Source organism: Vidua chalybeata, chromosome 16, assembly GCF_026979565.1.
Source record: "Vidua chalybeata isolate OUT-0048 chromosome 16, bVidCha1 merged haplotype, whole genome shotgun sequence".
Lineage (NCBI taxonomy): Eukaryota > Metazoa > Chordata > Aves > Passeriformes > Viduidae > Vidua > Vidua chalybeata.
This window is the reverse complement of record NC_071545.1, coordinates 9948433-9971711: the sequence shown is the minus strand read 5'-3', so window position 1 is coordinate 9971711 and position 23279 is coordinate 9948433. Positions and strand designations below refer to the sequence as shown.

At 37.5% G+C, this 23279-nt stretch overlaps 1 protein-coding gene across 1 annotated transcript in view; it reads right to left on the bottom strand.

Moving 5' to 3' along the window:
- The window catches only part of TRRAP (transformation/transcription domain associated protein), a 74167-nt gene that overhangs the window by 42230 nt on the left and 8658 nt on the right, over positions 1-23279 (bottom strand). The window contains exons 14-36 of the mRNA XM_053957443.1: positions 23003-23237; positions 21897-22224; positions 21687-21784; positions 20832-21026; positions 20059-20250; positions 18515-18680; positions 17040-17296; positions 16197-16397; positions 14193-14344; positions 12782-12981; positions 11806-12023; positions 11488-11685; positions 10800-11060; positions 9676-9837; positions 9273-9369; positions 8705-8826; positions 7090-7260; positions 6269-6337; positions 2404-2523; positions 1966-2085; positions 1445-1609; positions 865-1046; positions 402-600 (exon numbers count right to left, since the gene is read on the bottom strand). Coding sequence (XP_053813418.1) covers positions 402-600; positions 865-1046; positions 1445-1609; positions 1966-2085; positions 2404-2523; positions 6269-6337; positions 7090-7260; positions 8705-8826; positions 9273-9369; positions 9676-9837; positions 10800-11060; positions 11488-11685; positions 11806-12023; positions 12782-12981; positions 14193-14344; positions 16197-16397; positions 17040-17296; positions 18515-18680; positions 20059-20250; positions 20832-21026; positions 21687-21784; positions 21897-22224; positions 23003-23237 — 4108 coding nt within the window. The remainder of the gene's footprint in view (positions 1-401; positions 601-864; positions 1047-1444; positions 1610-1965; positions 2086-2403; positions 2524-6268; positions 6338-7089; positions 7261-8704; positions 8827-9272; positions 9370-9675; positions 9838-10799; positions 11061-11487; positions 11686-11805; positions 12024-12781; positions 12982-14192; positions 14345-16196; positions 16398-17039; positions 17297-18514; positions 18681-20058; positions 20251-20831; positions 21027-21686; positions 21785-21896; positions 22225-23002; positions 23238-23279) is intronic.

Here is a 23279-nt window from a genome sequence, read left to right as displayed (position 1 = left end):
AAAGAAAGTAAATTTTACTGTACTACTCTATTCTTCTAATGGCAGCCAATATTCAAGTACTGCCTCATGCAAACCTGCCTGTTGGACACACTCAGTGAGTTACAAAAGGAAACTATACATAAAACCCCAAGAAAAAAGACACACACCAACTTTTTCCCCTTTCTTCCTTCCAAGGGCACAGATTCTTAGAAAGTGTAACCTAAAGCAGCCAGCATTGAACACAAGATGAATTGCTGTCTCTGTTTATTATCGCTCTTCTTCAGGTATGATATTTTCACCTAAATGACTCTGCCAATTATCAAACTCGTTGACATTTAAGTAAGGGAGTTTTGTTGCCCTAGCTCCCAAGAAGAAAATGAAACCTAAATACCAGGCTTCTTTGATTTAATTGCTTTAGTTACCTTGGCTTTGAGCTCATCTCCAAAGTTTGGGTCATTCAAGTCTACAAACCGGAAGAACAAAGCCCGTTTTTGGGGAATACTGTAGTTTTTGGGGATCTCTTCTTCCATGTATTCCTTTAAGAAAGTCATATTGCAGAGAAATCGGCCTGTAAAAGCTCGAAGCAACTGGAAGAGTAACTCTATATCACCATAATTCCTTCTGTGAAAACACATAAAATACAAAGCTTCTGTGAAAAAAATACGCAAACTACTATGCTGATGAAATTAATCTTTTAAAGGAGCAGAGAAGCAAGAGCAGCCAATACCACGTGCATGGTTTTAAAGCTAATGGCAGTATTATGAAATATATTACACTTTCTCTTCAGTAACTGCAAACCATTTTTAGTAGGCCTATATACCTTTACAGTATTTTCAAAGTTAAAATAATACATGCAGGGTCTAGGAACCAAAGATTTTTACGTACTTGCAGTAATTCAGTAAGCAATAGGCCAACAGCTTGGGCTCTTTCCAGTTTGTTGCAGCCATATTCTCCTTTCTATGTCTCTCCTGAAAAGCTTCACTCACCCATACACGTTTCAGCTGATTCACCAAGGAGTGTTGATTTGCTAACCAACATTCATCATTCTTAACAATAATACTTATGATCTGTCCAAAGCAAAACAAGACAAATGCACAGTCAACACACAAGAGATCTGCCAGGAGAAACAATGATATACGAGCACTTGCTTAAGGTCAATTAAGGGTTCTAAAATATTCAACAGCAAAACAAAAGAGTGAAATACAAAATAGTTTAGATTAAAAAAAATAAATTTCTGTTTCTGTTGTCATGCTGTCCTCTTGTATCCTACTTGACAAGAAAAGCAGAGTTAATTTGAGTCTCTTTTCTCTTCTCAGAGCAGCTCTGACTACAAACACTCCACATTTTTACAAGTGGTTTTCTATGAGCTGTAATACACACACACATTGAAAGCCTGGATGCAAGAGGCTAGCAGCTGAAGAGGTTTCAGCTATCCAGTGCAGAGACAAACAAGATAAATGAGTACCTTGATAGCCTGGAACTGCAGGTCAAGACGCATGGTGGTGGTGCTGGGGGAGCCAGGTCTCACGGCTGCCTGGGCACCCACAGGCAGCAGCAGGGTGATAAATCGGTTGGGATTAGCTGCCAGTACATCCCGCAGAGGTTTGGCATCTTTATGTTTCAAGAAACTCTGCAAAAGGAGAAGAAATAATTTTAATAACCTTTAAAAGCCAAAATACCCAGCGACTATATCATCCTGTAGCTTTTATATTCCACACTAAAGTTGCAGAGGTTGTATTTCATGTATATAAAAATAACATCTACACTTCAGTAATAGCCTTACATGATCTGGAAAGGTATAAAATCAACACTTCAAGACAAACAAATACAAAACCAGGAACAGGAACCCTGCAGTCAAAAATAAGACCATGATTAAGGACTACAAGGTCATACAAGCAAAAAAAAGATGCAAAAGATGAAACCTTTTTGTTCATCAGGTTTGTCAAATTGAGGGTTTTTTCCTGCTCCTCTCCCCACACAGCTTACCATAAACATTCTGCTCCACTGTGGATCATTTAAAGTGGCTTCCATCATGAACAGCTCCACAGTCTGGGATGGATGACGTGTCAAAAACTTTATCAGTGGTTCCCTGAATGGACTGCCAGCCTGAAAAATTCAAAACCTTAAATTAAAAATGCAGAGTATAGAGTATTTCCCACTAATTTACTACCACTCAGAAAAATACATTTGAATTGGCATTTATACAGATACAAAATGTTCAGAACTCTCATGATAAGAATTTATTGACACTTCCAAAACTTCACTTCTAAGGGTGTAAGGCAAATGTTAATACCTCCTAAAGGCTTGAAGAGCATATTTTAGCATCAAATGTTCTCACACCATGTTTAAAATATTATAATTATCATACACTAATGTTTAAGACTATAAAGCAAAAATTTCAGCAATGTTAACTTCCACTTTTACCTCGATTAACATTGCTCGTTCTGTTTTCATAACAACTTCCAGAAGAGGTTTAACCAGAGTCTGTGGGGCAGCTGGGATCAGATGGAATAAATTTATAATTGCTGAACAAATCTTCATTTCCTACAGATACAAAGAAACACAATTAAATAAATATTACTGGCTATAATGTATAAAAACAGTATCACACATCTTACTTCTTTTTTTCCCTTGGTATTAGCATAGCCAGCAGCCAAATGCAGAAGATTAACATATACACAGCATCTACTTGCCATAATGCATGAAAAAATTGCACCTGTGGAAGTCTGCCCTACCCCCTCTGGTAATATCATGGTTTAAATTTTATTTTCCATTCCAGTAGAGTGGTACAGGTAAGAGCTAAACACTGTAATGATACTGCTGATGGGGGAGTTCCAGAGTGCTCACTGCTCTACACCAAGTGGGTCATCCATCAAACAGGCAGGCCTTCCACCTACACCATTTCTGCTACGCACCCCACACCCCCAGACTACACATGAAGAGAGATTCAGCTTTCTCACAGCACTGTTCAGCCTATCTCACAAACAGCTGGTTGCTGTAAAGTCAGCTCTGTTCTCTCACTAGATATTAAATTCTCCAGGAGTCCAAAATAATTTTGCTTTTTTTTTCCATTGTGCAATTTAAAGACTGTATTTCAGCTAGCCTAAGTGTAGATTTCCTTCAGTAAGAAAAGGGAAAGGACATCTTTATATTTTATAACAAAATAGCAAAACCACCCTCACCATCTCTCTAAAACCAAGTTCCAGTATCCAAGATGATTTTATCAAGTGCATTACATTTGCTCAACTGAATTTAAACACAAAGCATTAGGCTCCACTCCTTTAACCTGATCTGCCCAGACAGACCCCACAAGACCCCTCTCATGGGCTGAAGTGCAGGGCTGAGAATACATAAAAATCTTTTGAAACCATTTATGACTTCACAGAAACTAAAAATCCTGCTCTTCCTGGTACAAACATGCTCAACATCCGTAACTGCAATGTGATCAAAACAGCTCTGCACAGACAAACAGAAGACAATTCACAGCACTGCACTCAGAGGCACAATGCACTGTGCCCAAAACAATAATAAAACTAACAAACCACAAGTTAAAAGAAAAAAAAATCAAACAAAACAACAAAAGAAATCATAACAACAAAAAAAAGTTCCTGGTGCCTGCACTGAGTTTCTCACCTCTACCCCTTCTGTGGCAGGCTGAACCAAAACAGAAGTCACAGCATGAAAGGAAAAAGCCCACAATAATATCAAATAAATGTACAAATCAGCAGCACATTCCGTTCTTCAGGCTGCAGTCTAACTTCAGCTCAGTTACTTCCTCATCTCAAACGGAAGGAATGGAGACAATGAGCATCTCACATGCTCCAAACTGTCCTCCAAACAACTAGGATGAAATTCATCCTTTTTTCTACTTTTACACTGATCAGACATAGCTTCTCAAATATTTAAACTGAATAAAAAGATAATAAAAATTATTAAGTCAGGGGAAACAACATTTTAGCATCTTTGAAGACTAATTTGGCCACCATCTATTACAAAACCACTTTCAGTACCTGCACTACCAAGCTATGAAGTCCTCTAAACTCCTCCTAGGCTGTAATGCAGAATTTCCACCATGAAAATCTCCACCCTCTCACAAGAGGGACAGCTGGAGGCAACCATCTACTCAAAACTTATTCTTTCAATTACCAGACATGACCTGAAATCCTATGCCTTTCCCTGGAGAGGCAGGAAAGAGAGGAAGAAAGATTTAAATCAAATATTTTATTCCCTGGACCAACGAATTAGATTTTAATCACTACTTAATATATTACATTTTAATTTGATCATTTCTCTAAACAGCCAGATCACAGCTCAGGTCCACAGCAGGACTGTGATAAATTATTTAGGTGAACAAGGCTTGGTTATTCCGGCATCAGTGTGGATCTTTACAACAGCCATCACTATGTAGCATTTCTAACTAATTTTTCAGTTTGTCTGCAGTTACCTTTTCACATGAAAACTCACTCCACAGACCTTTTCACTATTCTGTAAGCGGCCCTGCTGAGCAGCCTTTATCTGCACAATGCTGGAGAACTGCCTGACACCATCATCAAAGGGCACCTTCATCCCGTGCTGCTGGAAAAGGATGGAATGCTTGAACAGCAGCAGCACAGGGAGGGAACACCAGGCTCTCCTGGTCAGTTCTGTTCTCCTCTGAGTGTTTACCACCTCCTCTACTCAACCACACAGTCTGAATGATCCAGCCTGCTCCCCAACACTGCTTTTAGTGAGTGTCTCAGATGTTGGAATCTCACCAGGATCATGAAGAAAGGAGATAAAGTGAAATGCCAGCTACGATAACTGACCACTAGTTTGACCATCCCTGTTTTTGAACAGCACAATATACATACAGACACATGAACACAGCCTGCCACAGCAGCTGTACAAAAATCAAACTGCGTCCTCCTGCAGTTTCCTAGAGTTTTTATTTTTAAGGAAACTTTGGAGCAACAGCTAGGAAGCAGAAAAGTAATATTTAATCAGCTTTGCATTGACACAATTCTACTTGAAATGTTTCCAGACTTCTCTTGTCCCTCAAGATGTGACAGCACATACTTTCTCAAGTGTCTGGCGTGCACTCCCCACACAACTTATCTCTCTAAATACATAATTACACAGAAAACATAAACCAAAAACATTAAAAGCAGGGGAATTCCCAACTAAACATGACTTAGTGACAAATAAAAATTGTTCTGGAGGTGCCACATTGTGGTTTAAAAGACTATTGCTACAGAAAGATCTGCAAGTTATCTGTAATCATCACATTTGAGGAAAAGTGAATCCCAAAAGTATATGAAGGCGTTAGAACTACTCTGGCATTAATAAAATGAGGTTAACTGAAGAATGCACAGTGTTTTAACTAAAACATAAGAAATCAATCTTATTGTACTGCATTAGAGAACATCTAGGTCTAATATAAAGCAATGACCAAATTCAGATTAAAAGCTCTCTTTGCAATGACAGGAAAGAGAAATGAAAAGCCATTAAGCCATTTCCATGTTTTGAGGGAAATAAAAAGCCAAGGTAATTTCATTGTAATTTGAAAAACAAAGATATTAATAGAATTTCCCCCATTTTTTCTTTAGGTGCAATCATAAATCTCAACACTTAATAAAAGCATTTAGTAAAACATTAATAGAATTATAGGACTTCTGATAATGTAGAGGAAACTGCACTGAAGCAGGAATTCCCATCAGTATTGCTAAGAGCACACAGTATTGACATTACACCGCACAGTTTTCCATTTAGAAGAGAACTGATCAGCTTCCCATGCTTCTACACTGAGGCCATTCGTTTCACTGGGAGAGTGATTTTAATGTGATCCCAACTAGTAAATATTGAACTTGGTTTAAATAAATTAAATTTTAAATTAACTGGGATTATGTTATCATTATGTATAATTTTCCAAAGGCTATGTTATGAACATCAAACATATTAATGAAAAATGGGGGATTAAGCTGCTGAGCTCATCAGCCATTCCAGTGAAGAACAGATTTCTAAGCAGAAAATCCTGAGGGGGAAAAGAAATACAAATGCTTGAGCTGTTCCCACACTAACCTAGAACAGTCTCTAAAGTAACCATTAACCAGCAGATAAGAAGCTCCTCTTACTGAGACTTCTAACAGATATTCAATATTCTATATTCAATCCAACAAGTCTGTTAGCTTGCAACAAAGCATCAGTGTGTAATCAGTTATGGCAGCACTTACAAATGAGTAAGTTCTTTAACTCCAAAACATTAATACTATTTATTTCTTCTCTTCTCACATAAAAGCATTCATTAACTTACATTTCCATCACTCCGTTGTCCACCTTTGTGTGTAATAACTACAACTTCCATCCATTTACGCAGGTGTTGCTACAAAGAAAGGATAATTAGCATTATTCTTCTAATTAGACTGATCCATTTTAGCACATGCTACAAGAGACACTATAGAGGCAGAAATATTCTTTGAAGGAAACAAAGGGAAGAATTATCAGTTATTTTCAATCCCTCGAGTTGAAAAGTTTACTGTTGCTGGAAGTCCTCTCAAGAAGGACTATTCAGGAAAGCAGAGATTATAAGCACAGATATATATATATATATATATATATATATATATACAAAAAAAACCTTAAATCTCATAGTCTTACACTTCTTTGATGACTTGCTTGATGCGTATGCATTTAAATATTTACATATTCATGCAAAGGGGATAAAGAATTCACATATTCAGTTTAAACAGTGCAAATAAACAGAGCAATACCTCCCAAAATTTTATAAATCAAGAAAGCACCAAAACAGATCAAGTGCATTGGGAAGTAAAATTGTTAAAGGTGCAAGTGGCACCTTGCTTAAAGATAAATTTGTCCAAACAAACCTTAGTATAACTAGTTATGTCTTCATTAAAAAATAAAATCCCTTAACTTTTTGGTTTAGAAGCCCTTTAGAAACTTACTCAAAATGTTTAAAGAAATTGGGGTTTTTTATTAATAGTGAAACAAAAATCTTTTACTTCCAACATATACATTGAGTCACTACTGAACTACTTTGATTTTTCACCAATAAAAATAGTAGCTAGAAGAAAATTTCTTCTGGAAGAGCTAAAATAAAAACTTGGATGGGCTTACCATCATCTGATCACAGAATTTATCATTGAAAGAGTTTGGGAAAAGCCTAGTGACTGAGGTCAGGCGATTCACAACGTTGAGGGTCAGACTCCGATAGTCTCCCAGCATCATCAGCAATGGCCTCATGTGGGTATGAATTTGATCAACTTCTATGGTGGCTCCTTCCAAGAACTGCAAGAGAGTGCACAATTAAGATACAGGTGGAGAGGGACATGACTTTTGTGCAAGCTTTTTTCTTGAAATAGATTCAGCTGATTCGATTTTTCTTCTTTTATTTTGTTCCTTCAGTACAATAGTTCAAATAACATCTAGTGCTGGAAATTTATATAGTGACAAGATGGATTTGGGAAGCACTGAGGTATTTGACACACAGTAGGACATTCCATAAAATAATCAAGTAGGAGATTGTAATTACAGACAGACTGAAAAACTGCTACAGTTATAAATTAAATGCACAGCTATGAACAAATTACTTAGACACTATATTAAGAACTGCCTGTGAATCTGGCTTAAAGGCAATAGAGCAAATTTCTATGTTAAAATCTGCATGCGTCCTGAGCAACAGAAAAGGTCAAAAGAGCTTGGCTGCAAGCAGCCAGAGAGAATATTTCCTGTCATAACCAAATATCCTGTGGGTATGAGTTTATCCTGGGAAAAAAAACAATCTGACAAATCTGATGTATAGGTCAGAACAACCCTTATTTGCTACCTCTCAACCCAACTCTGCTGTTAACAAGCCACAAATAGTAAGTACATTCCCTCTCGTGACCACAGTGACATGAAAAGCCACACAACCTCTGGCCAGTCAATGGCACAAACAAATGCAAACCACCAGTATTACTGCAGTTACATTCTCTGTTCCATGTCAGCCCAGCTACACAGCATTACAAAGAGGCTGTAAGTAATTTAATTCACTTTTTTTTTTTTGCATTTAGAAGAATGGAATTAAAATCTTGCTGGATCAAAATTAGGCACAGCTAATGAACAACAAATCATGATGAAAGAATACCCTTTCCCTGTCGCTTCAGCCCTTATAGATGATAAAGAAGCAGCATCCACAGGTCAGACAGGGCACTGTAAGGCAAGGACACTAATTCTGACCTGAAACAGGACAGCCAGAGTCCTGTTCCTTAAGGTAACCATCACACTGTGATTCAGGTCTAACTCTGCTGTCCTGCTTTACTTTTCCAAAACCAACTATGAGATCTCCACCACTTCTTTTAGGAACACAAACAAAACATGGGAAGAGCTTTTACAACAAAGCCAAGCCTGCATATTTGCAAAACAGCTGAGAAGGACCGAAGCTATTTAGAAAGACCAGTCAGTCAAACAGAAAGAAGGAAAGACTGCACATAAAGACTGGAAGATTTACCATGGTCCTCATCCAGGAGCTTATAATTCTTAATTGCAATCTAGGGATATGAGGATAATTGCTTATGGCAAAGTTCAAATCCCAAACAAACACATCTGACACAAACTTCTATCAGCATCACTAACAAAAACTTAACAGAGCAACAATATTTCCTGTAGAGAACTTTCCCAAGAAGTCTTGTACCAAGGAAGTAAAGCAGAGAGAACAGTGGCCTCAAAAGGAATGTTGTTTTAATAGAGTCACCTTTCTCATGCATGCTTCTCCTGCCTCCTGCAGCTCGTTATTTGTTGAATTCAGAGCCTTGAAAAGTGCAGCAATGATTTTCTCTCTTGACTGAGGCAAGTAATTGCAGGCAGCTAGAGCATCTGCAAATATCAAAGTAAATTTGTTCTCTTTGTTAACTCAATTTCAAAGGAGAAGAGAAAATAAACCCTAATTCTACACTGCTTCTCTTATAGTTTATTTTTATGTCATCTCAAATTGCAGACAGCTAAAGTACTGTATGCATTGCCAAAATCAACAGGCATCATAAAATAGTAAAAGAATGAGAATCTTATTAACATTCTATAGTTTTCCTAATGCTTTATAACATAATTAATCTTAAAATATTTTGGGTTCCTTTCAGAAAACTGAATTCTAGTCATTAAGAAGGCAGCAATACTTTCCCATTATTCTCTCCATTAAACTGTAACCTCAGGAGAGCAGTCATCAGTCTTCCAGTGCTCAGGTTTTCTGCTCATCTCAGGAAGCAGACTGCCCATTGCTCACAAGGACACTTAACTGCATCAAGTCTTGTTTAGGTTTTACTTACTTAAGGCTGCAATTCGAAGAGGTACAAGTGATGGAAGACTTTTGTAGCAAGGTAGTTTCATTAGGGCAGCATCTTCAGCCTCACACAAATTCAGTAACTAGGAGAAAAACAATCATTTTAATATTGCTACTCACATTTGCAACGCCACTATCTCACCCCCACCTTTACAGACAGCTTTTCATCTACAGCACTTTGTTTTTGTTTTAACTCAAAGCCAGAGGATCTTCTGCATTGACTGCTGCAGACAAAGCACACTTCACTTGATGTTTCAAAAGGGAAACTCTTGCTCTTCAGTCAAAGTTTAAAATACACAAAGAAAAATATGTATTTTTAACAATGAAAGTACTAACACCATCATACAAAAGCATCTAAAATCAAAGATGAGAACATAAAAACAAAGTACCTCTGTGTAAAAGACCTTGTGTTCCACAACATTCAGATCCATTGTAAACAATCTGGGCTGCAGGGTTGTGCAAAAGGTATTTCCCTCCATCAGGCCAATCTGGGCATTTGCAGGTTGGTGCCGAAGCAAATGTTTTTTAGGAGGAACCATGTCCTGGAGTACCTAAGTGATGTAATTTGGATTACTGAATTAGCAGCTATTGAAATGACCCCACAGACCCAGCGACCGAGAAGACACCATTAGTCATGGCTCTAGGTTTCTATCCATTTTCTATTGTGGCTCCAGATGTGTCTTGAGAAAAAATTAAGCTAGAGGAAAAATAATTCTCTGAATTACTTTGATTCACAGTCAGTTTGCAAAACAGTGTAGTAGCTGTAATTAATACATATTCTCTGTGAACAAATCTATGATATTTAATAACTTCACACAACATCATGAACAACAAAGAGATTCATGGACTGAAGCATTTCAAACAGTGAAGAAACAAGAATATTTTAAGTTCCTAAAACATCAGAAAACCAAAAAAGCTAGTGCAACTTTTTTCCATTACATCAACTTCTCACTTTCCTCAAAGAGCTTTAGCAAAGTAAGATACCAATTAGGAAACTTCTCAGCATAATGTGGAATGTTGTCATGGCCCTTAAAACTTATGTGCATTCAATTATCTTCCAAAAGACTAAACAATACCAGCTTTAAGGAGTATCTAGCCAAAAGTTATTTCAACCAGCTTTGAACTTTATAGTCTCTTTCTGGATAAAGAAAGGCATAGCAGTAATGCCACATATTCAGAGAATAATAAAACTGAGTGTCAAAATGTAATGTCTATATGGCCTAGCCTATGTCTGATTTGTGGCAGGATGAGCAGCCCATAATTTAAGGAAGTAAATCAACCTGAAGCCAGTATAAATACTGGCTAAGAGTCAAGCAGAGCCAGTATGAATCTCTATAGTGCTCCAGCCATTGTGTATGTTTGAACAACAAAACTTAGCAAATGACAAACATATGCTACCAAAGCACTACTAACTTAATTGACTAGTGTGCAAAAACATACTAAGAAAAGCATTTCTGCAAATCCAAACTGGAAAACAACTTTAAGCTGGGGTTCAGTAAGTATTTCTGCTTACCTCTTTATGTGGCTCCATGATGACTGTGACACTTTTGCCAGTGACCTGTGCAAGCACCTGCAAGGAATGCATGGCTTGTTTTCTCACAGTGGAGTTCGGAGAGGTCACTTCTCGAACAAGGTCATGTGTGACATGATGGAAAGACTTTTCCTGTGCTGCAAGGATTTCTTCCGTTTTTTCTTCATCTTTTAAAGGAGTTGCACATCTAATCAAGAGCTGCTCTAATGTGGTCTTTGCCATAGCGACTGCTCCATTGGAAACCTGAGGCATCAGAGATCATTTTTATCGGCTAAGTATAGAACAAAGACCACAAATCTACACATTACTCACCAAGTTAGAATTTGATTTTGATGAATCCTGTGATTCTGATTTCCAACTAAGCTTAGTGACTCTGTGCTAAGTGACAGTGAATCTGTGGTTTTTTGTGATCTACATGTGGCCTGTACATTTCTAGTCTGAAAGCAGCAACTGTAACCTCAAAAACTTCAGCAAAGTTTTGTGGAAAAATCTGACCTCATTCCTAACTTCAGATCTTGGTTTGAGTTAAAATGAGTAGAATTTACTAACTCTTGCAGGTAAAATGCATTCTGAAGTTCAGCAAAATCAAGATTACTAAGAGTTCCATCTGTGTGAATTTAAGGCCAGAAATTTTCCCCACACTATTTGATGAAATTCGTTCATTACATACCTCTCCAGTTAGGTCCATCATAACAAAGAGAAGTGCCTTCAGGAAAGTCTGCTGGTTCTGGAGGACCCAGATCAGTGGCAGCCGTTCCATAAGAAATTTAATGGACACAACACCTCCTAGTTTAGCATACCAAGCTTGCTCATAACAGCAAGCGCATAAACGTTCCACAATGTAGGAAAACAAGGGAAGCTGACAAGCCTGGAAACAAAGAAATTGATCAGTTTCCTTTTCTCACCTTGCTGGTAGCCTCCAGAATTTTAGAAGCAAAATTGCATTGGCTGAAACTCAATAATTTCAATACACTTTTAAAAATCTTACCCTTTCCTTTGAACCCAAGATGATGCTTGCAACATCAAATATCACTGCTAGGGCCACCTCTCCTATTTTGCAGAGCTCCTTCTCCTCATATGCCATGCAGATTGCTATGGCATCAATAAGCACCAAGGGATCCATGCCTTTTGACCCATTTTCTTCACTGTGAAACATGGCTGTGCTAGGCTGGCTCCCAACCTGATAGCACTGCAGCAAGAAAGGACCTGGAATTTGTAACAGGGAATGGAGGGGGGGGGCAGGGGAAATAAAGATAAAACAATGGATATTTCAATATGAATAGTCTTTTAATTCGATTTTACTACTCCTCTGACTAGCTGATGGCAAAACCAGTAAGCCCTGTGCCTATTTGCATATAAATGGGTTGTAAGGCATCCTTCACTCCTAGAAGAAAAAAAGATTACATCTACTTGAATATTTTCCTCTATGCACTAGACTATGCACTGCAAGAAGATTAATTAAAAATGAAGAGTCATAAAAATCCCAGTTACATTAATGTGACAATGAAGAGTGATATGCTTATAATATGCCTTTTACCAAACTACTTGTCATACAGCCCAAACAAAAAGTTTTCTTCTTGGATATAAGACACTGCGATGCTCCAGCATTTACTTAATTCCTCTGAAAGGCCTTCAAAACCACAACTGGAAACAACCTAATTAAAGGCCATCTGCAAATAGTACTGTGAGTATTAAGTTACACAAATGCTCTGGAACTGTATAAGCTGGCCCATGCTGCAGTTATTTCATTGGCTGTAGCATTTACAGAGCATTATTAGGTGACTGATTGCTTTTCAAAATTTGTTTAATAATTCCCACTGCTCTAAAGAATTAAAACGTAATTCTACCATCAAACAAAAATCCAGTATAGTTACCCAGAAGCAACTGCAATGCTGTGGTTTTTAAAACAAACAGCTGTGTGTAGCTCTCCTGGAGGTGCCAGGAGCCGCATCCCCTGCACTCACCGCACTGCTGAGCCACGGCCACCATGGTGTAGTGGCGGATCAGGCTGGCCACGAAGGGCAGGGCGCTGGGCCGCAGGTCCTTGATGACGGCCGACATGAAGGCCCCGGTCAGGGCCTGCTCGAACGTCTTGCGGGCCGGGGTGTCCTGGGCCTTGTAGCGGTGCGAGATGATCACGCTGGGGATGGACTTCTCTGTGAAGCTGAAACACAGCGTTGTGTTCAACAGAACCCCAAACTGCAGCACCCCCAGCTCAAACTTCATTCAAAGTATGCTCTCCATATCTAACTCCTTCTCCACCTCCTGTTTTCCCCTCATTTTGACAGAGCTAGACCAGTTCAGTCAGCTCAAACTTCATTCAAAGTTTGCTCTCCATATCTAACTCCTTCTCCACCTCCTGTTTTCCCCTCATTTTGACAGAGCTAGACCAGTTCAGTCAGCTCAAACTTCATTCAAAGTTTGCTCTCCATATCTAACTCCTTCTCCACCTCCTGTTTTCCCCTCATTTTCATACAGCTAGACCAGTTCACTCAGCCCATATTAATTTTGTCAGCCACTGGTCTCCAGCATGATGGATAGCTCAATTTCATCAGGAACATTTAAAGCCAGTGGTTCAGAAGAAGGCATGTATATATAATAATAGGTGTACAGGCATCACGCTGCAACTCAATTACAGAATGTCATTTTCAATATTTTGACATTTTTCCCTTTTTTAAAATGACATTTGATTTTAATCTTGAATGATTGAAACATTATTTATCAAATCATTGCCCAACAAAACGTATTCATTGCAAACCTATATTTATGTCAAGTCTAACAAGCCCAAAGTGTGAAAGCCACTATGCTCTTTAGCTACACTTATTATATTGCAAGAGTCAAAGTCAGCCCACACTTCTTGAGCAAAGATGTTAAAGTTGTCTAAAAGCAATAAACTTGTGAAATATCAATGACTAAAATTGCAAAACATGTAAGAAAAGCTCCAATAAAAGGCTTCCGCACCAAGATAAACAGAGGCTGCGTGTGACTACACTATAGCTTAGTCACTAAATGAAACTGAATTTTGTCTTCCACTTTAGTAAAAGTCTAGATGTACATACAAAATGTCACAATCTAAATTCATCTCTAAAATACAATTAAGCACCAGAATATTCCAATTATTTAAAAACACGAAACTAAAATTAATCATATTGATCATATGTAATAGATTATACACTGGGCTGTAATTAAGGGAAGAAAACTAAACTATGAAACATTAACATGTCATTGGCATTAAAAAACATGCTAACAAAACTCCTTTTCACCAACAGGCAAAAACCCCATGAATTGCACAAACTAATCATTGTCTCTAAACTAGGTTGCTCCACAGACACCATAAATTTTACATACACATTTACGTTTAAAGAACTGTCATACTTGGGATGTGCAAGGAGCTGGTACAATGCATGTTTGTTATCATCCAGGCTCATCATGGCCACCAGGAAGCACTTGATGACCTCCCAGGCCTGCCTGCGGTAATAGGGCTCCGTGTTGGCGCTCTTCAGACAGTCCAGGGCCGTCTCGATTGCCTGCCGTGGAACAAGAGAATCCACACACTTCTTGCTCTTGGCATTTACCATAAGGCCATTAATCAAGGGAATGGTATCGTTAATATATATTAAAATTAACTTTTGAAGTATGCACGGTTTGGAGTGCCCAAGTTAGGAAATGCAGAGAGGGCCTGAGAGCATAGCTTGAAAACACCATGGTATTTTCTGTGCTTTTATATGTGCTGAGTTTCATGGCAGATACATTTACCTCCATGGTCAGAAAGCATTTCAAGTTATGAGGGAGGTAAACCTTCACTGTGTCCCTCCCCTTTCCCAAAAATAAATTTTCCTTGTCTTCCCTTCAGCAAGAATTGCTGTGTCTAATCCCTTTATACTGTATGTATACAATGCATTTATACCCATATATAAATGGTACCTTTTCATGCATGATGAAATGTCCCTGTAAGCAACTTGTAAATGCCAGTTATTTAATGGAAATAGTACTCTTCCTTTGCAAGAAGATTTAATACATTCGAGAATAATTCGAATCAATCCTTTAAGACATGAAGATGATCAAAAAAAGGGGAGTAGATCTCTTTGGGAAATTTCTATTTTGTGCTGATATATATATATATAGTGATAATACATAAAAGCACAACTGTCTAATTTCTAGACTTCTCCCACAAAAGACAGGAAGATAAATGAGACTGGCATTAAGTAAAAAAAAAAAAAAACCATGGAAAAATTGTAAAAATTGTTCTTTAATGCATGAAAAAATGAATTATCAATTGCAAGTAAAATCTAACCATCTGTGCATAATACATTTATGCAGAAAAAGCCCCTATTACAAAGCGGGCATTCTCCTCCCTTGGTATTTCCACTTACTTAACTTATTGTCATCCCAAGCTTTTATCACAGTATCTCAATGAAAAGAAAAATTAGTTTTGGACAGACCACAAAAGTCTACCAGGGCACTAAAAGAAAACACGTATTTCTTGTTTTCAGTTTATTTCATCTTTTTTTTCTTTGTACTTTGACATTTCCTTTTCATAGACACAAAGTGTTCAGCAGATAACACTTTCTTGGTCAACATCAAGATGATGTTATGGAGCAGCTGCAGATTGCTCTATATCAGTATTAGATGCTAAAATCCTTTGGAAAACTTAGTTTGAATTAAACCTAGCAGGACAGGTAAATGTCAGCAACTACAGTAGTTATATGTATTAAATTCATCAGCTTCAGTATAGTGGAGAAATCAGTAAATCTGCATTTTAAGAATCACTTTTCCAAGCTATTTTTAAGCCTGTTGGCTGGATGTGGCCAGAGAGCCAACTGCCTGTGAAGAAAATTGCTTACTACATTCAGATGGTATCTACTTATGAAAGTCTAATTGAAAAGGTAAGTATTAAAACTCTACAGACCAAATTATCTCAGAATCCAGCTTCACTCTCAGATGTTAGATAGCTGTAATTAGTGAGAACTAAGCACTTGTGATACACCGTGACTGCCAGATGAAAGCCAGTACAGTACAAAGTGCTTCTAGAGACAACAAACAAAACCAAATCCTGGAGTCATGAGAATAATCACCACTGAAGAATTTCTACAGTAAATTTTTGATACATTTCAAAAAGCAAATAGGGACTTGTAGATGAGGATCCTGCTCCTAACCTAAGCAATATACCAGAAGTTCCAACCTTACCCATTCTGTGAAAATATTTATTTGGGCCAGTTTAGCTCCCTAGCCCATCACTTCATAAGAGCAGTAGAGTATGCCTAAATCTGTTATTTTGGGGGTGAAATCTTACACAGTTTATAGAAGGAATCAAGAAAACTTCCAGACAGATATTTTTAATGTTAGTTTCTCAGCATTGAAAGTAACATAAGCCCTTACCTTTTCCATTGGGAGCTGAATGGATGCTTTACAGTCTGAAAATTCAATTGTAATACTGGGACCTTGGATTTCTGTGACCACATACTGTAGTTTCTGTGATTCCTTCAACATCTTCCTGTTACTTCCACCAAATTTCCCAAGCACACGATAAGCCACATGGGAGATGCTGTCAGCAGGATTGCGCAGGGTTCGCCACAAAGCCTGGGGGTTTAAGGTACATGGGCAGACCAGGCTTACTTCAACATTGTTCAAGTTGTAAAATAAAAAAAACCATCTTACTCCAACATTTTTCAAGTTGTAATGTAAAGAAAATGTCAAGGAAAACATTTTATTCTTGTATTTGGGTAACTGACCCTGCGTAAGCTCCTTATCAAGGTTGAATATCAGCAGTCTCAGGTCACAACTGCCCAAGTGCTTTGTAACAAGGTTCTCCTAAATGCACTTTTAGATTAAACTACTGTCATCAGCTACAACATCTTTGCTATCTTGGAGTGTAGTTTTATGTTTATGATGAATATTAAACAACATTGTTAATTAAAAAAGCAGGCCAGTTAAGGCTGAACTGAATTTAGCTCAGAGCTAGTTTTGAAATATAGAAGCGAGTAAAGTAAACAAAATGTAACCATTTAACAAAGTATTTAGGAGAAGCAATTCATTCTCTTCTAAATTTTCAGTTTTCAGCTTAACAGCACAACACCAACTATCCTTCTACACTCACATCAGACTGGTATAGGTTTCATGACAGATTTTTCAGGTTTTTGTAACCAAAGCGTCACACAAATTTCTGATAGTATTCAGCAAATCAATGACCTCTTGTGGTCTAACAGGAAACAACACATTTACCTGCATGAGCTCGGCTCGAACTGGCTGGATGTGGTCATACAGAAAGTCTGGCTGCAAGTTATCCACACACAGCTCCAGAGTTCTTAAGCCCTGGCTAACCAGGGTCTGGGATCCATTGAGAGCTGACACCAAGGGGTCCATCAGCATGGGCAGGTAAGGCAGCAGCGAGCTCAGACGAACGGGCACAGTGAGGCAGAGCTCTACAAACAGGTCTTTCATGTGCTGTTTGTGAAGGCCACTTTGCAACATATTAAGTCCTGAAAGTTATGGATAAGTTATACACTCACAGGAAAAAGACAGTCCATAGTATCCTGTTCAAAATTGCTATTTCCTCAATTCAGAAGAGCCTGACGTTTTTAAACACTGTAGAGCTTACAGCTCTGTAAATAATGGATTTACAAAATAGTAATACCATTCAGTATTGTAACTTACATCTAAGGATGTCATGCAGTGAATGTCTTTTTATGTACACACATATAGAAAAAAAAGCATCTATGCACATATTTTGAAGTTTAGTATTAGACTCAATAAGGCAGCATTTGGATACAGCAGATAGAAAAGAAAAAAAAATTGACTCAAACCTCAGCCTTGTAGCAATAAAACATAAACCCACACAGAACAACTTTTTTTTTAAATATTTTAAATCCTGAAAACAATAAGTGAGTTCAAGTGCATTAATTGCCCCATACAGACTGAGCATACTCCCCAAGTGATTTTTCTCCCCATAAAGATTTCTCATATTCCAGAAATCTACTGACATGTACATAAAGATTTATTGATAACATATATTTGCTAACTACAATAAAAACTGTCCCTACAGCTACAGATCTGAACCAGTCTACAGTCCTGGGATAGCCCTGATTAGCTTGTCCTTAGGTTTAAGTAGCTCTCCACATTTCCTTACTCACCCTCAGCATTTCTGGAACACAGTTCTTGCAAGCATAAATGCTCAATTAATCAAACTGATTGTTATTTCCATTTCTTTTTGCAGTCTGGCACAACTTGAATTTCTATTTACCATGCCCTTGCAGGTGCACACACATGCCCTCAACTGCAGAACAGCCAGAGCTTCACTGCCATGTTCTCCCCACAAAGCCAGTGGTGGCCTGGCAATGTTGCTTCACCTGCTCACTCATTCCCCAAATGCTTTATGCCAACAAAGTTATCCATTGCAAAAAAGCCCCAAAAAAGTAATAGAAACAAACAAGAAAACCCCAACAGCCCCACAATGAAAAGAAGAAAAACAAGCAGCAGAAATTGTGAAGCAGCCAAAACTATGGAGCCTGAAGCAGCTGATAGGAAATGGAAATAAGCACATTCAAGGTATTTAAATCAATCACTAAACTCAAAATCAGAAGCTACTTATCAGTAGTAGGGCTATAGTTTTGAGGGTTTTTCAACCACATAATATAACTTTATTACTACTATTCACATAAAAAAAATCAGAAGCTGGGGGAAAGAAGGTATTGTTCTACCTTGCAGTAAGTTTGGTAACAGCGGCAAGAATTCTTGGTATAACAGATCATGACTGCCTCCTCCAATAGATCTGAACAGTGCTCTGAGCAGCAGGAAATAGTTATAGGGCTCTTTGGCAGTCTGTGCAAGTTCCATAGAGCTGTTCACAATCTTGTGCAAATGTGGCTATAAAAAAAATAAAGCTTGAAGATTAATAAAATACCAATTTTATCATCATGTTACTGTACAAGAGTTTAGCATGAGATTCTGCAAATCTGACACAATGAGAAAATATTTCCTCTCAAGTACCTGAGAATGGGAAGCAGACATCAGAGGTGTCAGAATGAAAAGAGAGGACACTTAACAATATTCATTTAGCCCTGATCTAATTTCATTGTTAGTTCTTAAGTTCTGTGAATGCTAAAATTTCATTTTGAAACTAAACTCTCTCAAGTAAAAAAGGTTATGGTGGCCTTTCTAGAGCAGAGAACATGAACACCTTGCAAGATTCATTAAAAATACTTTAAAAATACCAGTATTCTCATGGACCAGAGACAAACAGCAACGTGTCTGGATATTATTAACATCTAAAAAGCTTTCTACATTGCTATGCAAATGCTGCAAACAGCCTTCATCATTCAATTAAACTGTCTGCCCAAGGCCCCTACCATTCATCCTACAGAAACAAAAAGAAGTAACAGAAGCATGAAACTGTGAAGGTAGTAAATTACACTCTTTAAACTTTATCACCATCTTATAAAATCCAAATGACCTTTAGTCTGATGACAAACTGCAAGAATTAAAGCAAGATTATATGAATATTGCTTCATATTACTGTTAGTTTTCAAAGATTCTGGGAAATTGGTAATCCCCCCTCTGCTCTACAGTTGCCTGTATCAGAAATTTTGTTTGGTACAAAGTACAAGGAAGAAAAACTATGAGAGAACAATCAGTGTTCCATTAAATTCTTAATGTCTTTTCTAGATACAGGCAGCTGCTGCTTTTATGAGGAAAGTGCACTCTTGCTACAAGCTCAGCATTTCTAAATTGACTGAATAATGAGATGATCTCATCAACATAAATAGATGCTTGGAATACATAATATGTCGTCAGTAGAAAAAGTAGCATTCCTTAAGCCCAGACTTTCCAAGAGCATAGAAAATCTAACTCAAGAGGCATAGCAATTCACCAACACACAAAAAAGTGCTTTCAATCCAAGCAAAACTCTTAATTTAATATAGAAACAAAGGGAGAAAATATGCAAGAATTTATGCATGTCCTGACCATGAAGTTACATGGGCTTATGGCAATCACAGACCATAATCATGTATCAGTCATTTATACTCAGAATTAGTACATCACTCCATAGTTTCAAATATGAACAAAATATTCACTGAAACCATCTCTTATAAACAAGACAAGGTACTTGGAATTTGGAAAAAAATGAAGATGTGTCACAAATAGTGCTTCAAACATTAAATGACTCTCAAATATTAGACTGTGCAAAACTCTTTAAGAGTGCTGTTTTTAAAGCAGACTTATTTTTAAAACAAATGACCTTTACCTTCAGCATTTGTTCATTTTCAGCTGCAAATAGTGAAACTGAGCCAAAGACTAACTTGAACAGCTTGAGATACAGATTGGAGAGTTCCACATTAGAGCCCATTTCTGGCAGACGATCCAGAAGATACTCCACCAAAATGGTTGCAAAGAGAGCGGAGGTAGTAGGGTTTGCCAAGAAAGAATTGGCAACAATCTATAAAAGGAAACCACAAAGAACTTATTACTGCTGTAATAAAAAGAACAAAAGGATAAATGCACTATCCATTAAAAAATCCTAAGACAAATTTCTCTCCCCATCTCCACTGCTACCCAAGTGATTCTATTTGTCCTCAGTGGAAAACAACCATGTATGTAGCTTAATGTTGAAGTCTCAGGTTAAATTTTAAGTGGATATTATAGGATTTGCATTCTGTAAACCAGTAGAACATTAGCACAACAAGCTGAACAAAACAGCAAGTCCATAATGTTCAGTACTTTTCATGAATGAAGTCCATTCATATCTTCTAAACTGAAGAGTTCATGTTTGTATTGCATCACTTAGGTAAGGTTTTTTGAAAATTCATCTTTACATTATTTTCATAAACTACTCTTTATATAGACTGCTTCAAATCTTACATAATAATAATTTCAATACTACTATTTATACATCATGCTACATCATTTATATTATTTATACATCATGTATTATTCTGCATCAGTCATATGTACCTCAAGGCATAAACCTCTTTCCTACATGCTGTTCATTATCAATTTAAAAAGTAAACAGTAACATACCTGAAGAGCATAGTTTTTAGAGATCCTCTCCACCATGTAAGGAACAGTAGTTTGAAAGATTTCTTTAAAAGTTAAAGGGTTCATCATTGTGAACACACCAGCAAAATGCTCCAGAACTTCCTTTTCCTCTTTCATCCTGACTGTCTGACAGTTTGCTACTCGAACATATGTCTGTCCATTTCCTGCTATTTGCACCTACAGCAATTGAGAAAACACATACACTGGTTACAGAATTTGAGTAGCTTGTTCCCCATTATTCTTAAAATAGCTTTTGAAAATAACTGAGATTTTATGGGTTTTACATGCAAGCCCCATGCAAGTGTAGAAGTTGGGCACAAGAGCCAACCATGACAAAAATACTAAAACTGAGTGTTTTCAGAACAGATTTTAAAACTAGAAAGTTACAAAGAGAGAAAGACAATAGTAGGAGATATCAGTATATTTGTAAATTACTTAATACGCAATCAAACACATTTACATTTCATTAGTACTTTGTGTAACTACAGAAGATAAACACAGACATGTGAATGCTTCAATTGTTAGCTAAACTATCTCTTTCAAAGAAAGATTTAATTCACTACATGAAAGACAATTGTCTGACCTGCCTGCATGAACTGACAAAAATGGCTGTTGAGAAAAAGATCTGTTGCTTGTAAATAGTAAGTATGTTGAAATTCACATTTGAAATTAATTTGTCATACTGAGCATTTCTCAATAGTTGTGGTCCAAATTAAAGACTTAGTGCAAATATACCATATGTATAATCTCTGTTTTAGCTGACAAATAAATCGTTATTAAAAGATCAAACATACAGAAACTGTACAAATAGAAGTGCTGTGTGGGCAGGTTACATACCTGATAAATATCTAAGGCTTGCATCGCATATTTTACCAATTTTATATAGATTTGAGTCTCCTTAGGTTGCAACTGCTTATTAGGAATGAACTGTGCTTCTGAAAGAAGAATAAGATAGTTAAGCATTAAAAATACTATTTGCTTTCATTCTAGAGAGGCTTTTTTCTGTAGAATTATGAGAGATAAATGTAATTAAATATGCAGTTTTACCACCAGGAGCTTTGCATGAGGTGATGCCCCACGTGATCGTCTTGACCCCACAGACCAAAGTTTTCACTAAGCTCCGGCAATCCGTGACCTGAAATGTCTGCTTGTCTTCTTTTTCCTTCTCCCCTTGTTTTTCAAACACAGGTACTGGTGCAGGGGCCACGGGAGTGGCTGGGGCAGGAGATGGGACAGGAACAGGGGCCGCATTTCCTGCTGTGGGCACTCCAGGTAAGGCAGCTTCAGCCGCCCCGAGCTCAGACTGCGGCTTGCACTTCTTAAAAATGACAGACAGCTGGTAGCGTGCTATGGTGTGGAATTTCAGAACAAACACCTAAGGCAAAGGAGGAAAGGCACCAAACAGCAGGGACGGGGGGGAAAGCAAAAGAAAATAAGTTGCTTCTTCAAAAATCATCCTAAATTTAATAGTACCGATATTTCAAATTGGCATACAGAGATCAATAAAACTTTCAGCTATTTTTAAAGTAATTCAAATGGCAGCAAATGTTTTTAAGTGTATCTATAAACTAGTTTGCCTTCTTCAAACAACTAGTGCACCCTTGATTTTCAAAAATACAAAAAAAAAATCTCCATATAAAAATTATTAGAAAGGATCATTAGGTCTTCAAAGAGTAGATATGTTTAATTGTCCAGATTGTATTGTGCCATGCCAAGGACCTGTGCGAAGATACTCTTTCAGGGCTTAAAAAAAAAAAAAACACAACAAAAAGCATGGCCTTAACCACAAGGCATTAAAAATATGGGTTTTGCATACTCTTACATAAGGAAAAAAAAAGATTGTAACTAAAATTTAGAATGAAATTATTAAAAAAAAAAAACAAGCTAGTCAAAATAGGCATTCAATTTCTTGCTTTGAAACTAGCCACTAAATGAAGCTGAGCTGACAAAGCATCTCCACTACACTTGAAATATTATCCCAGCTGCAGAGCATTTTAAAGAGCCCTTCTCTGAAGCACTGAAGTGAAATACAGTACACAGGCTGTTCCTACATATTCTCATTTCTGAAGAAAGGAGAAAGTAAAACGTGATTGACAACATACTACAAAACAGGATATCCAAGCAATTATCAAATGCTTTAAACAAATCAATACCTCCAGCATTCTCATAAGGATGTCTCTACCATTTCCATTTTCCTGTTCACTTTTAGACCGGATACAGTCTACCAAATTTAGCAGGAGCTTGCAAGACATGGTCTGGATACTGCTTGGCAAGGATTCATCATCAATGTTCTTGGCAAACAGCTGGACAGCCAGGGAGAGGTCATTGAGAGGCAAATGCTGCCGGACGTGATGCACCAGGTCTGCCAGGGTGCTGTATGCAAGGGGTCTACAGCCAAAACAAGGAATGAGGAAAACACATTGAGCACAA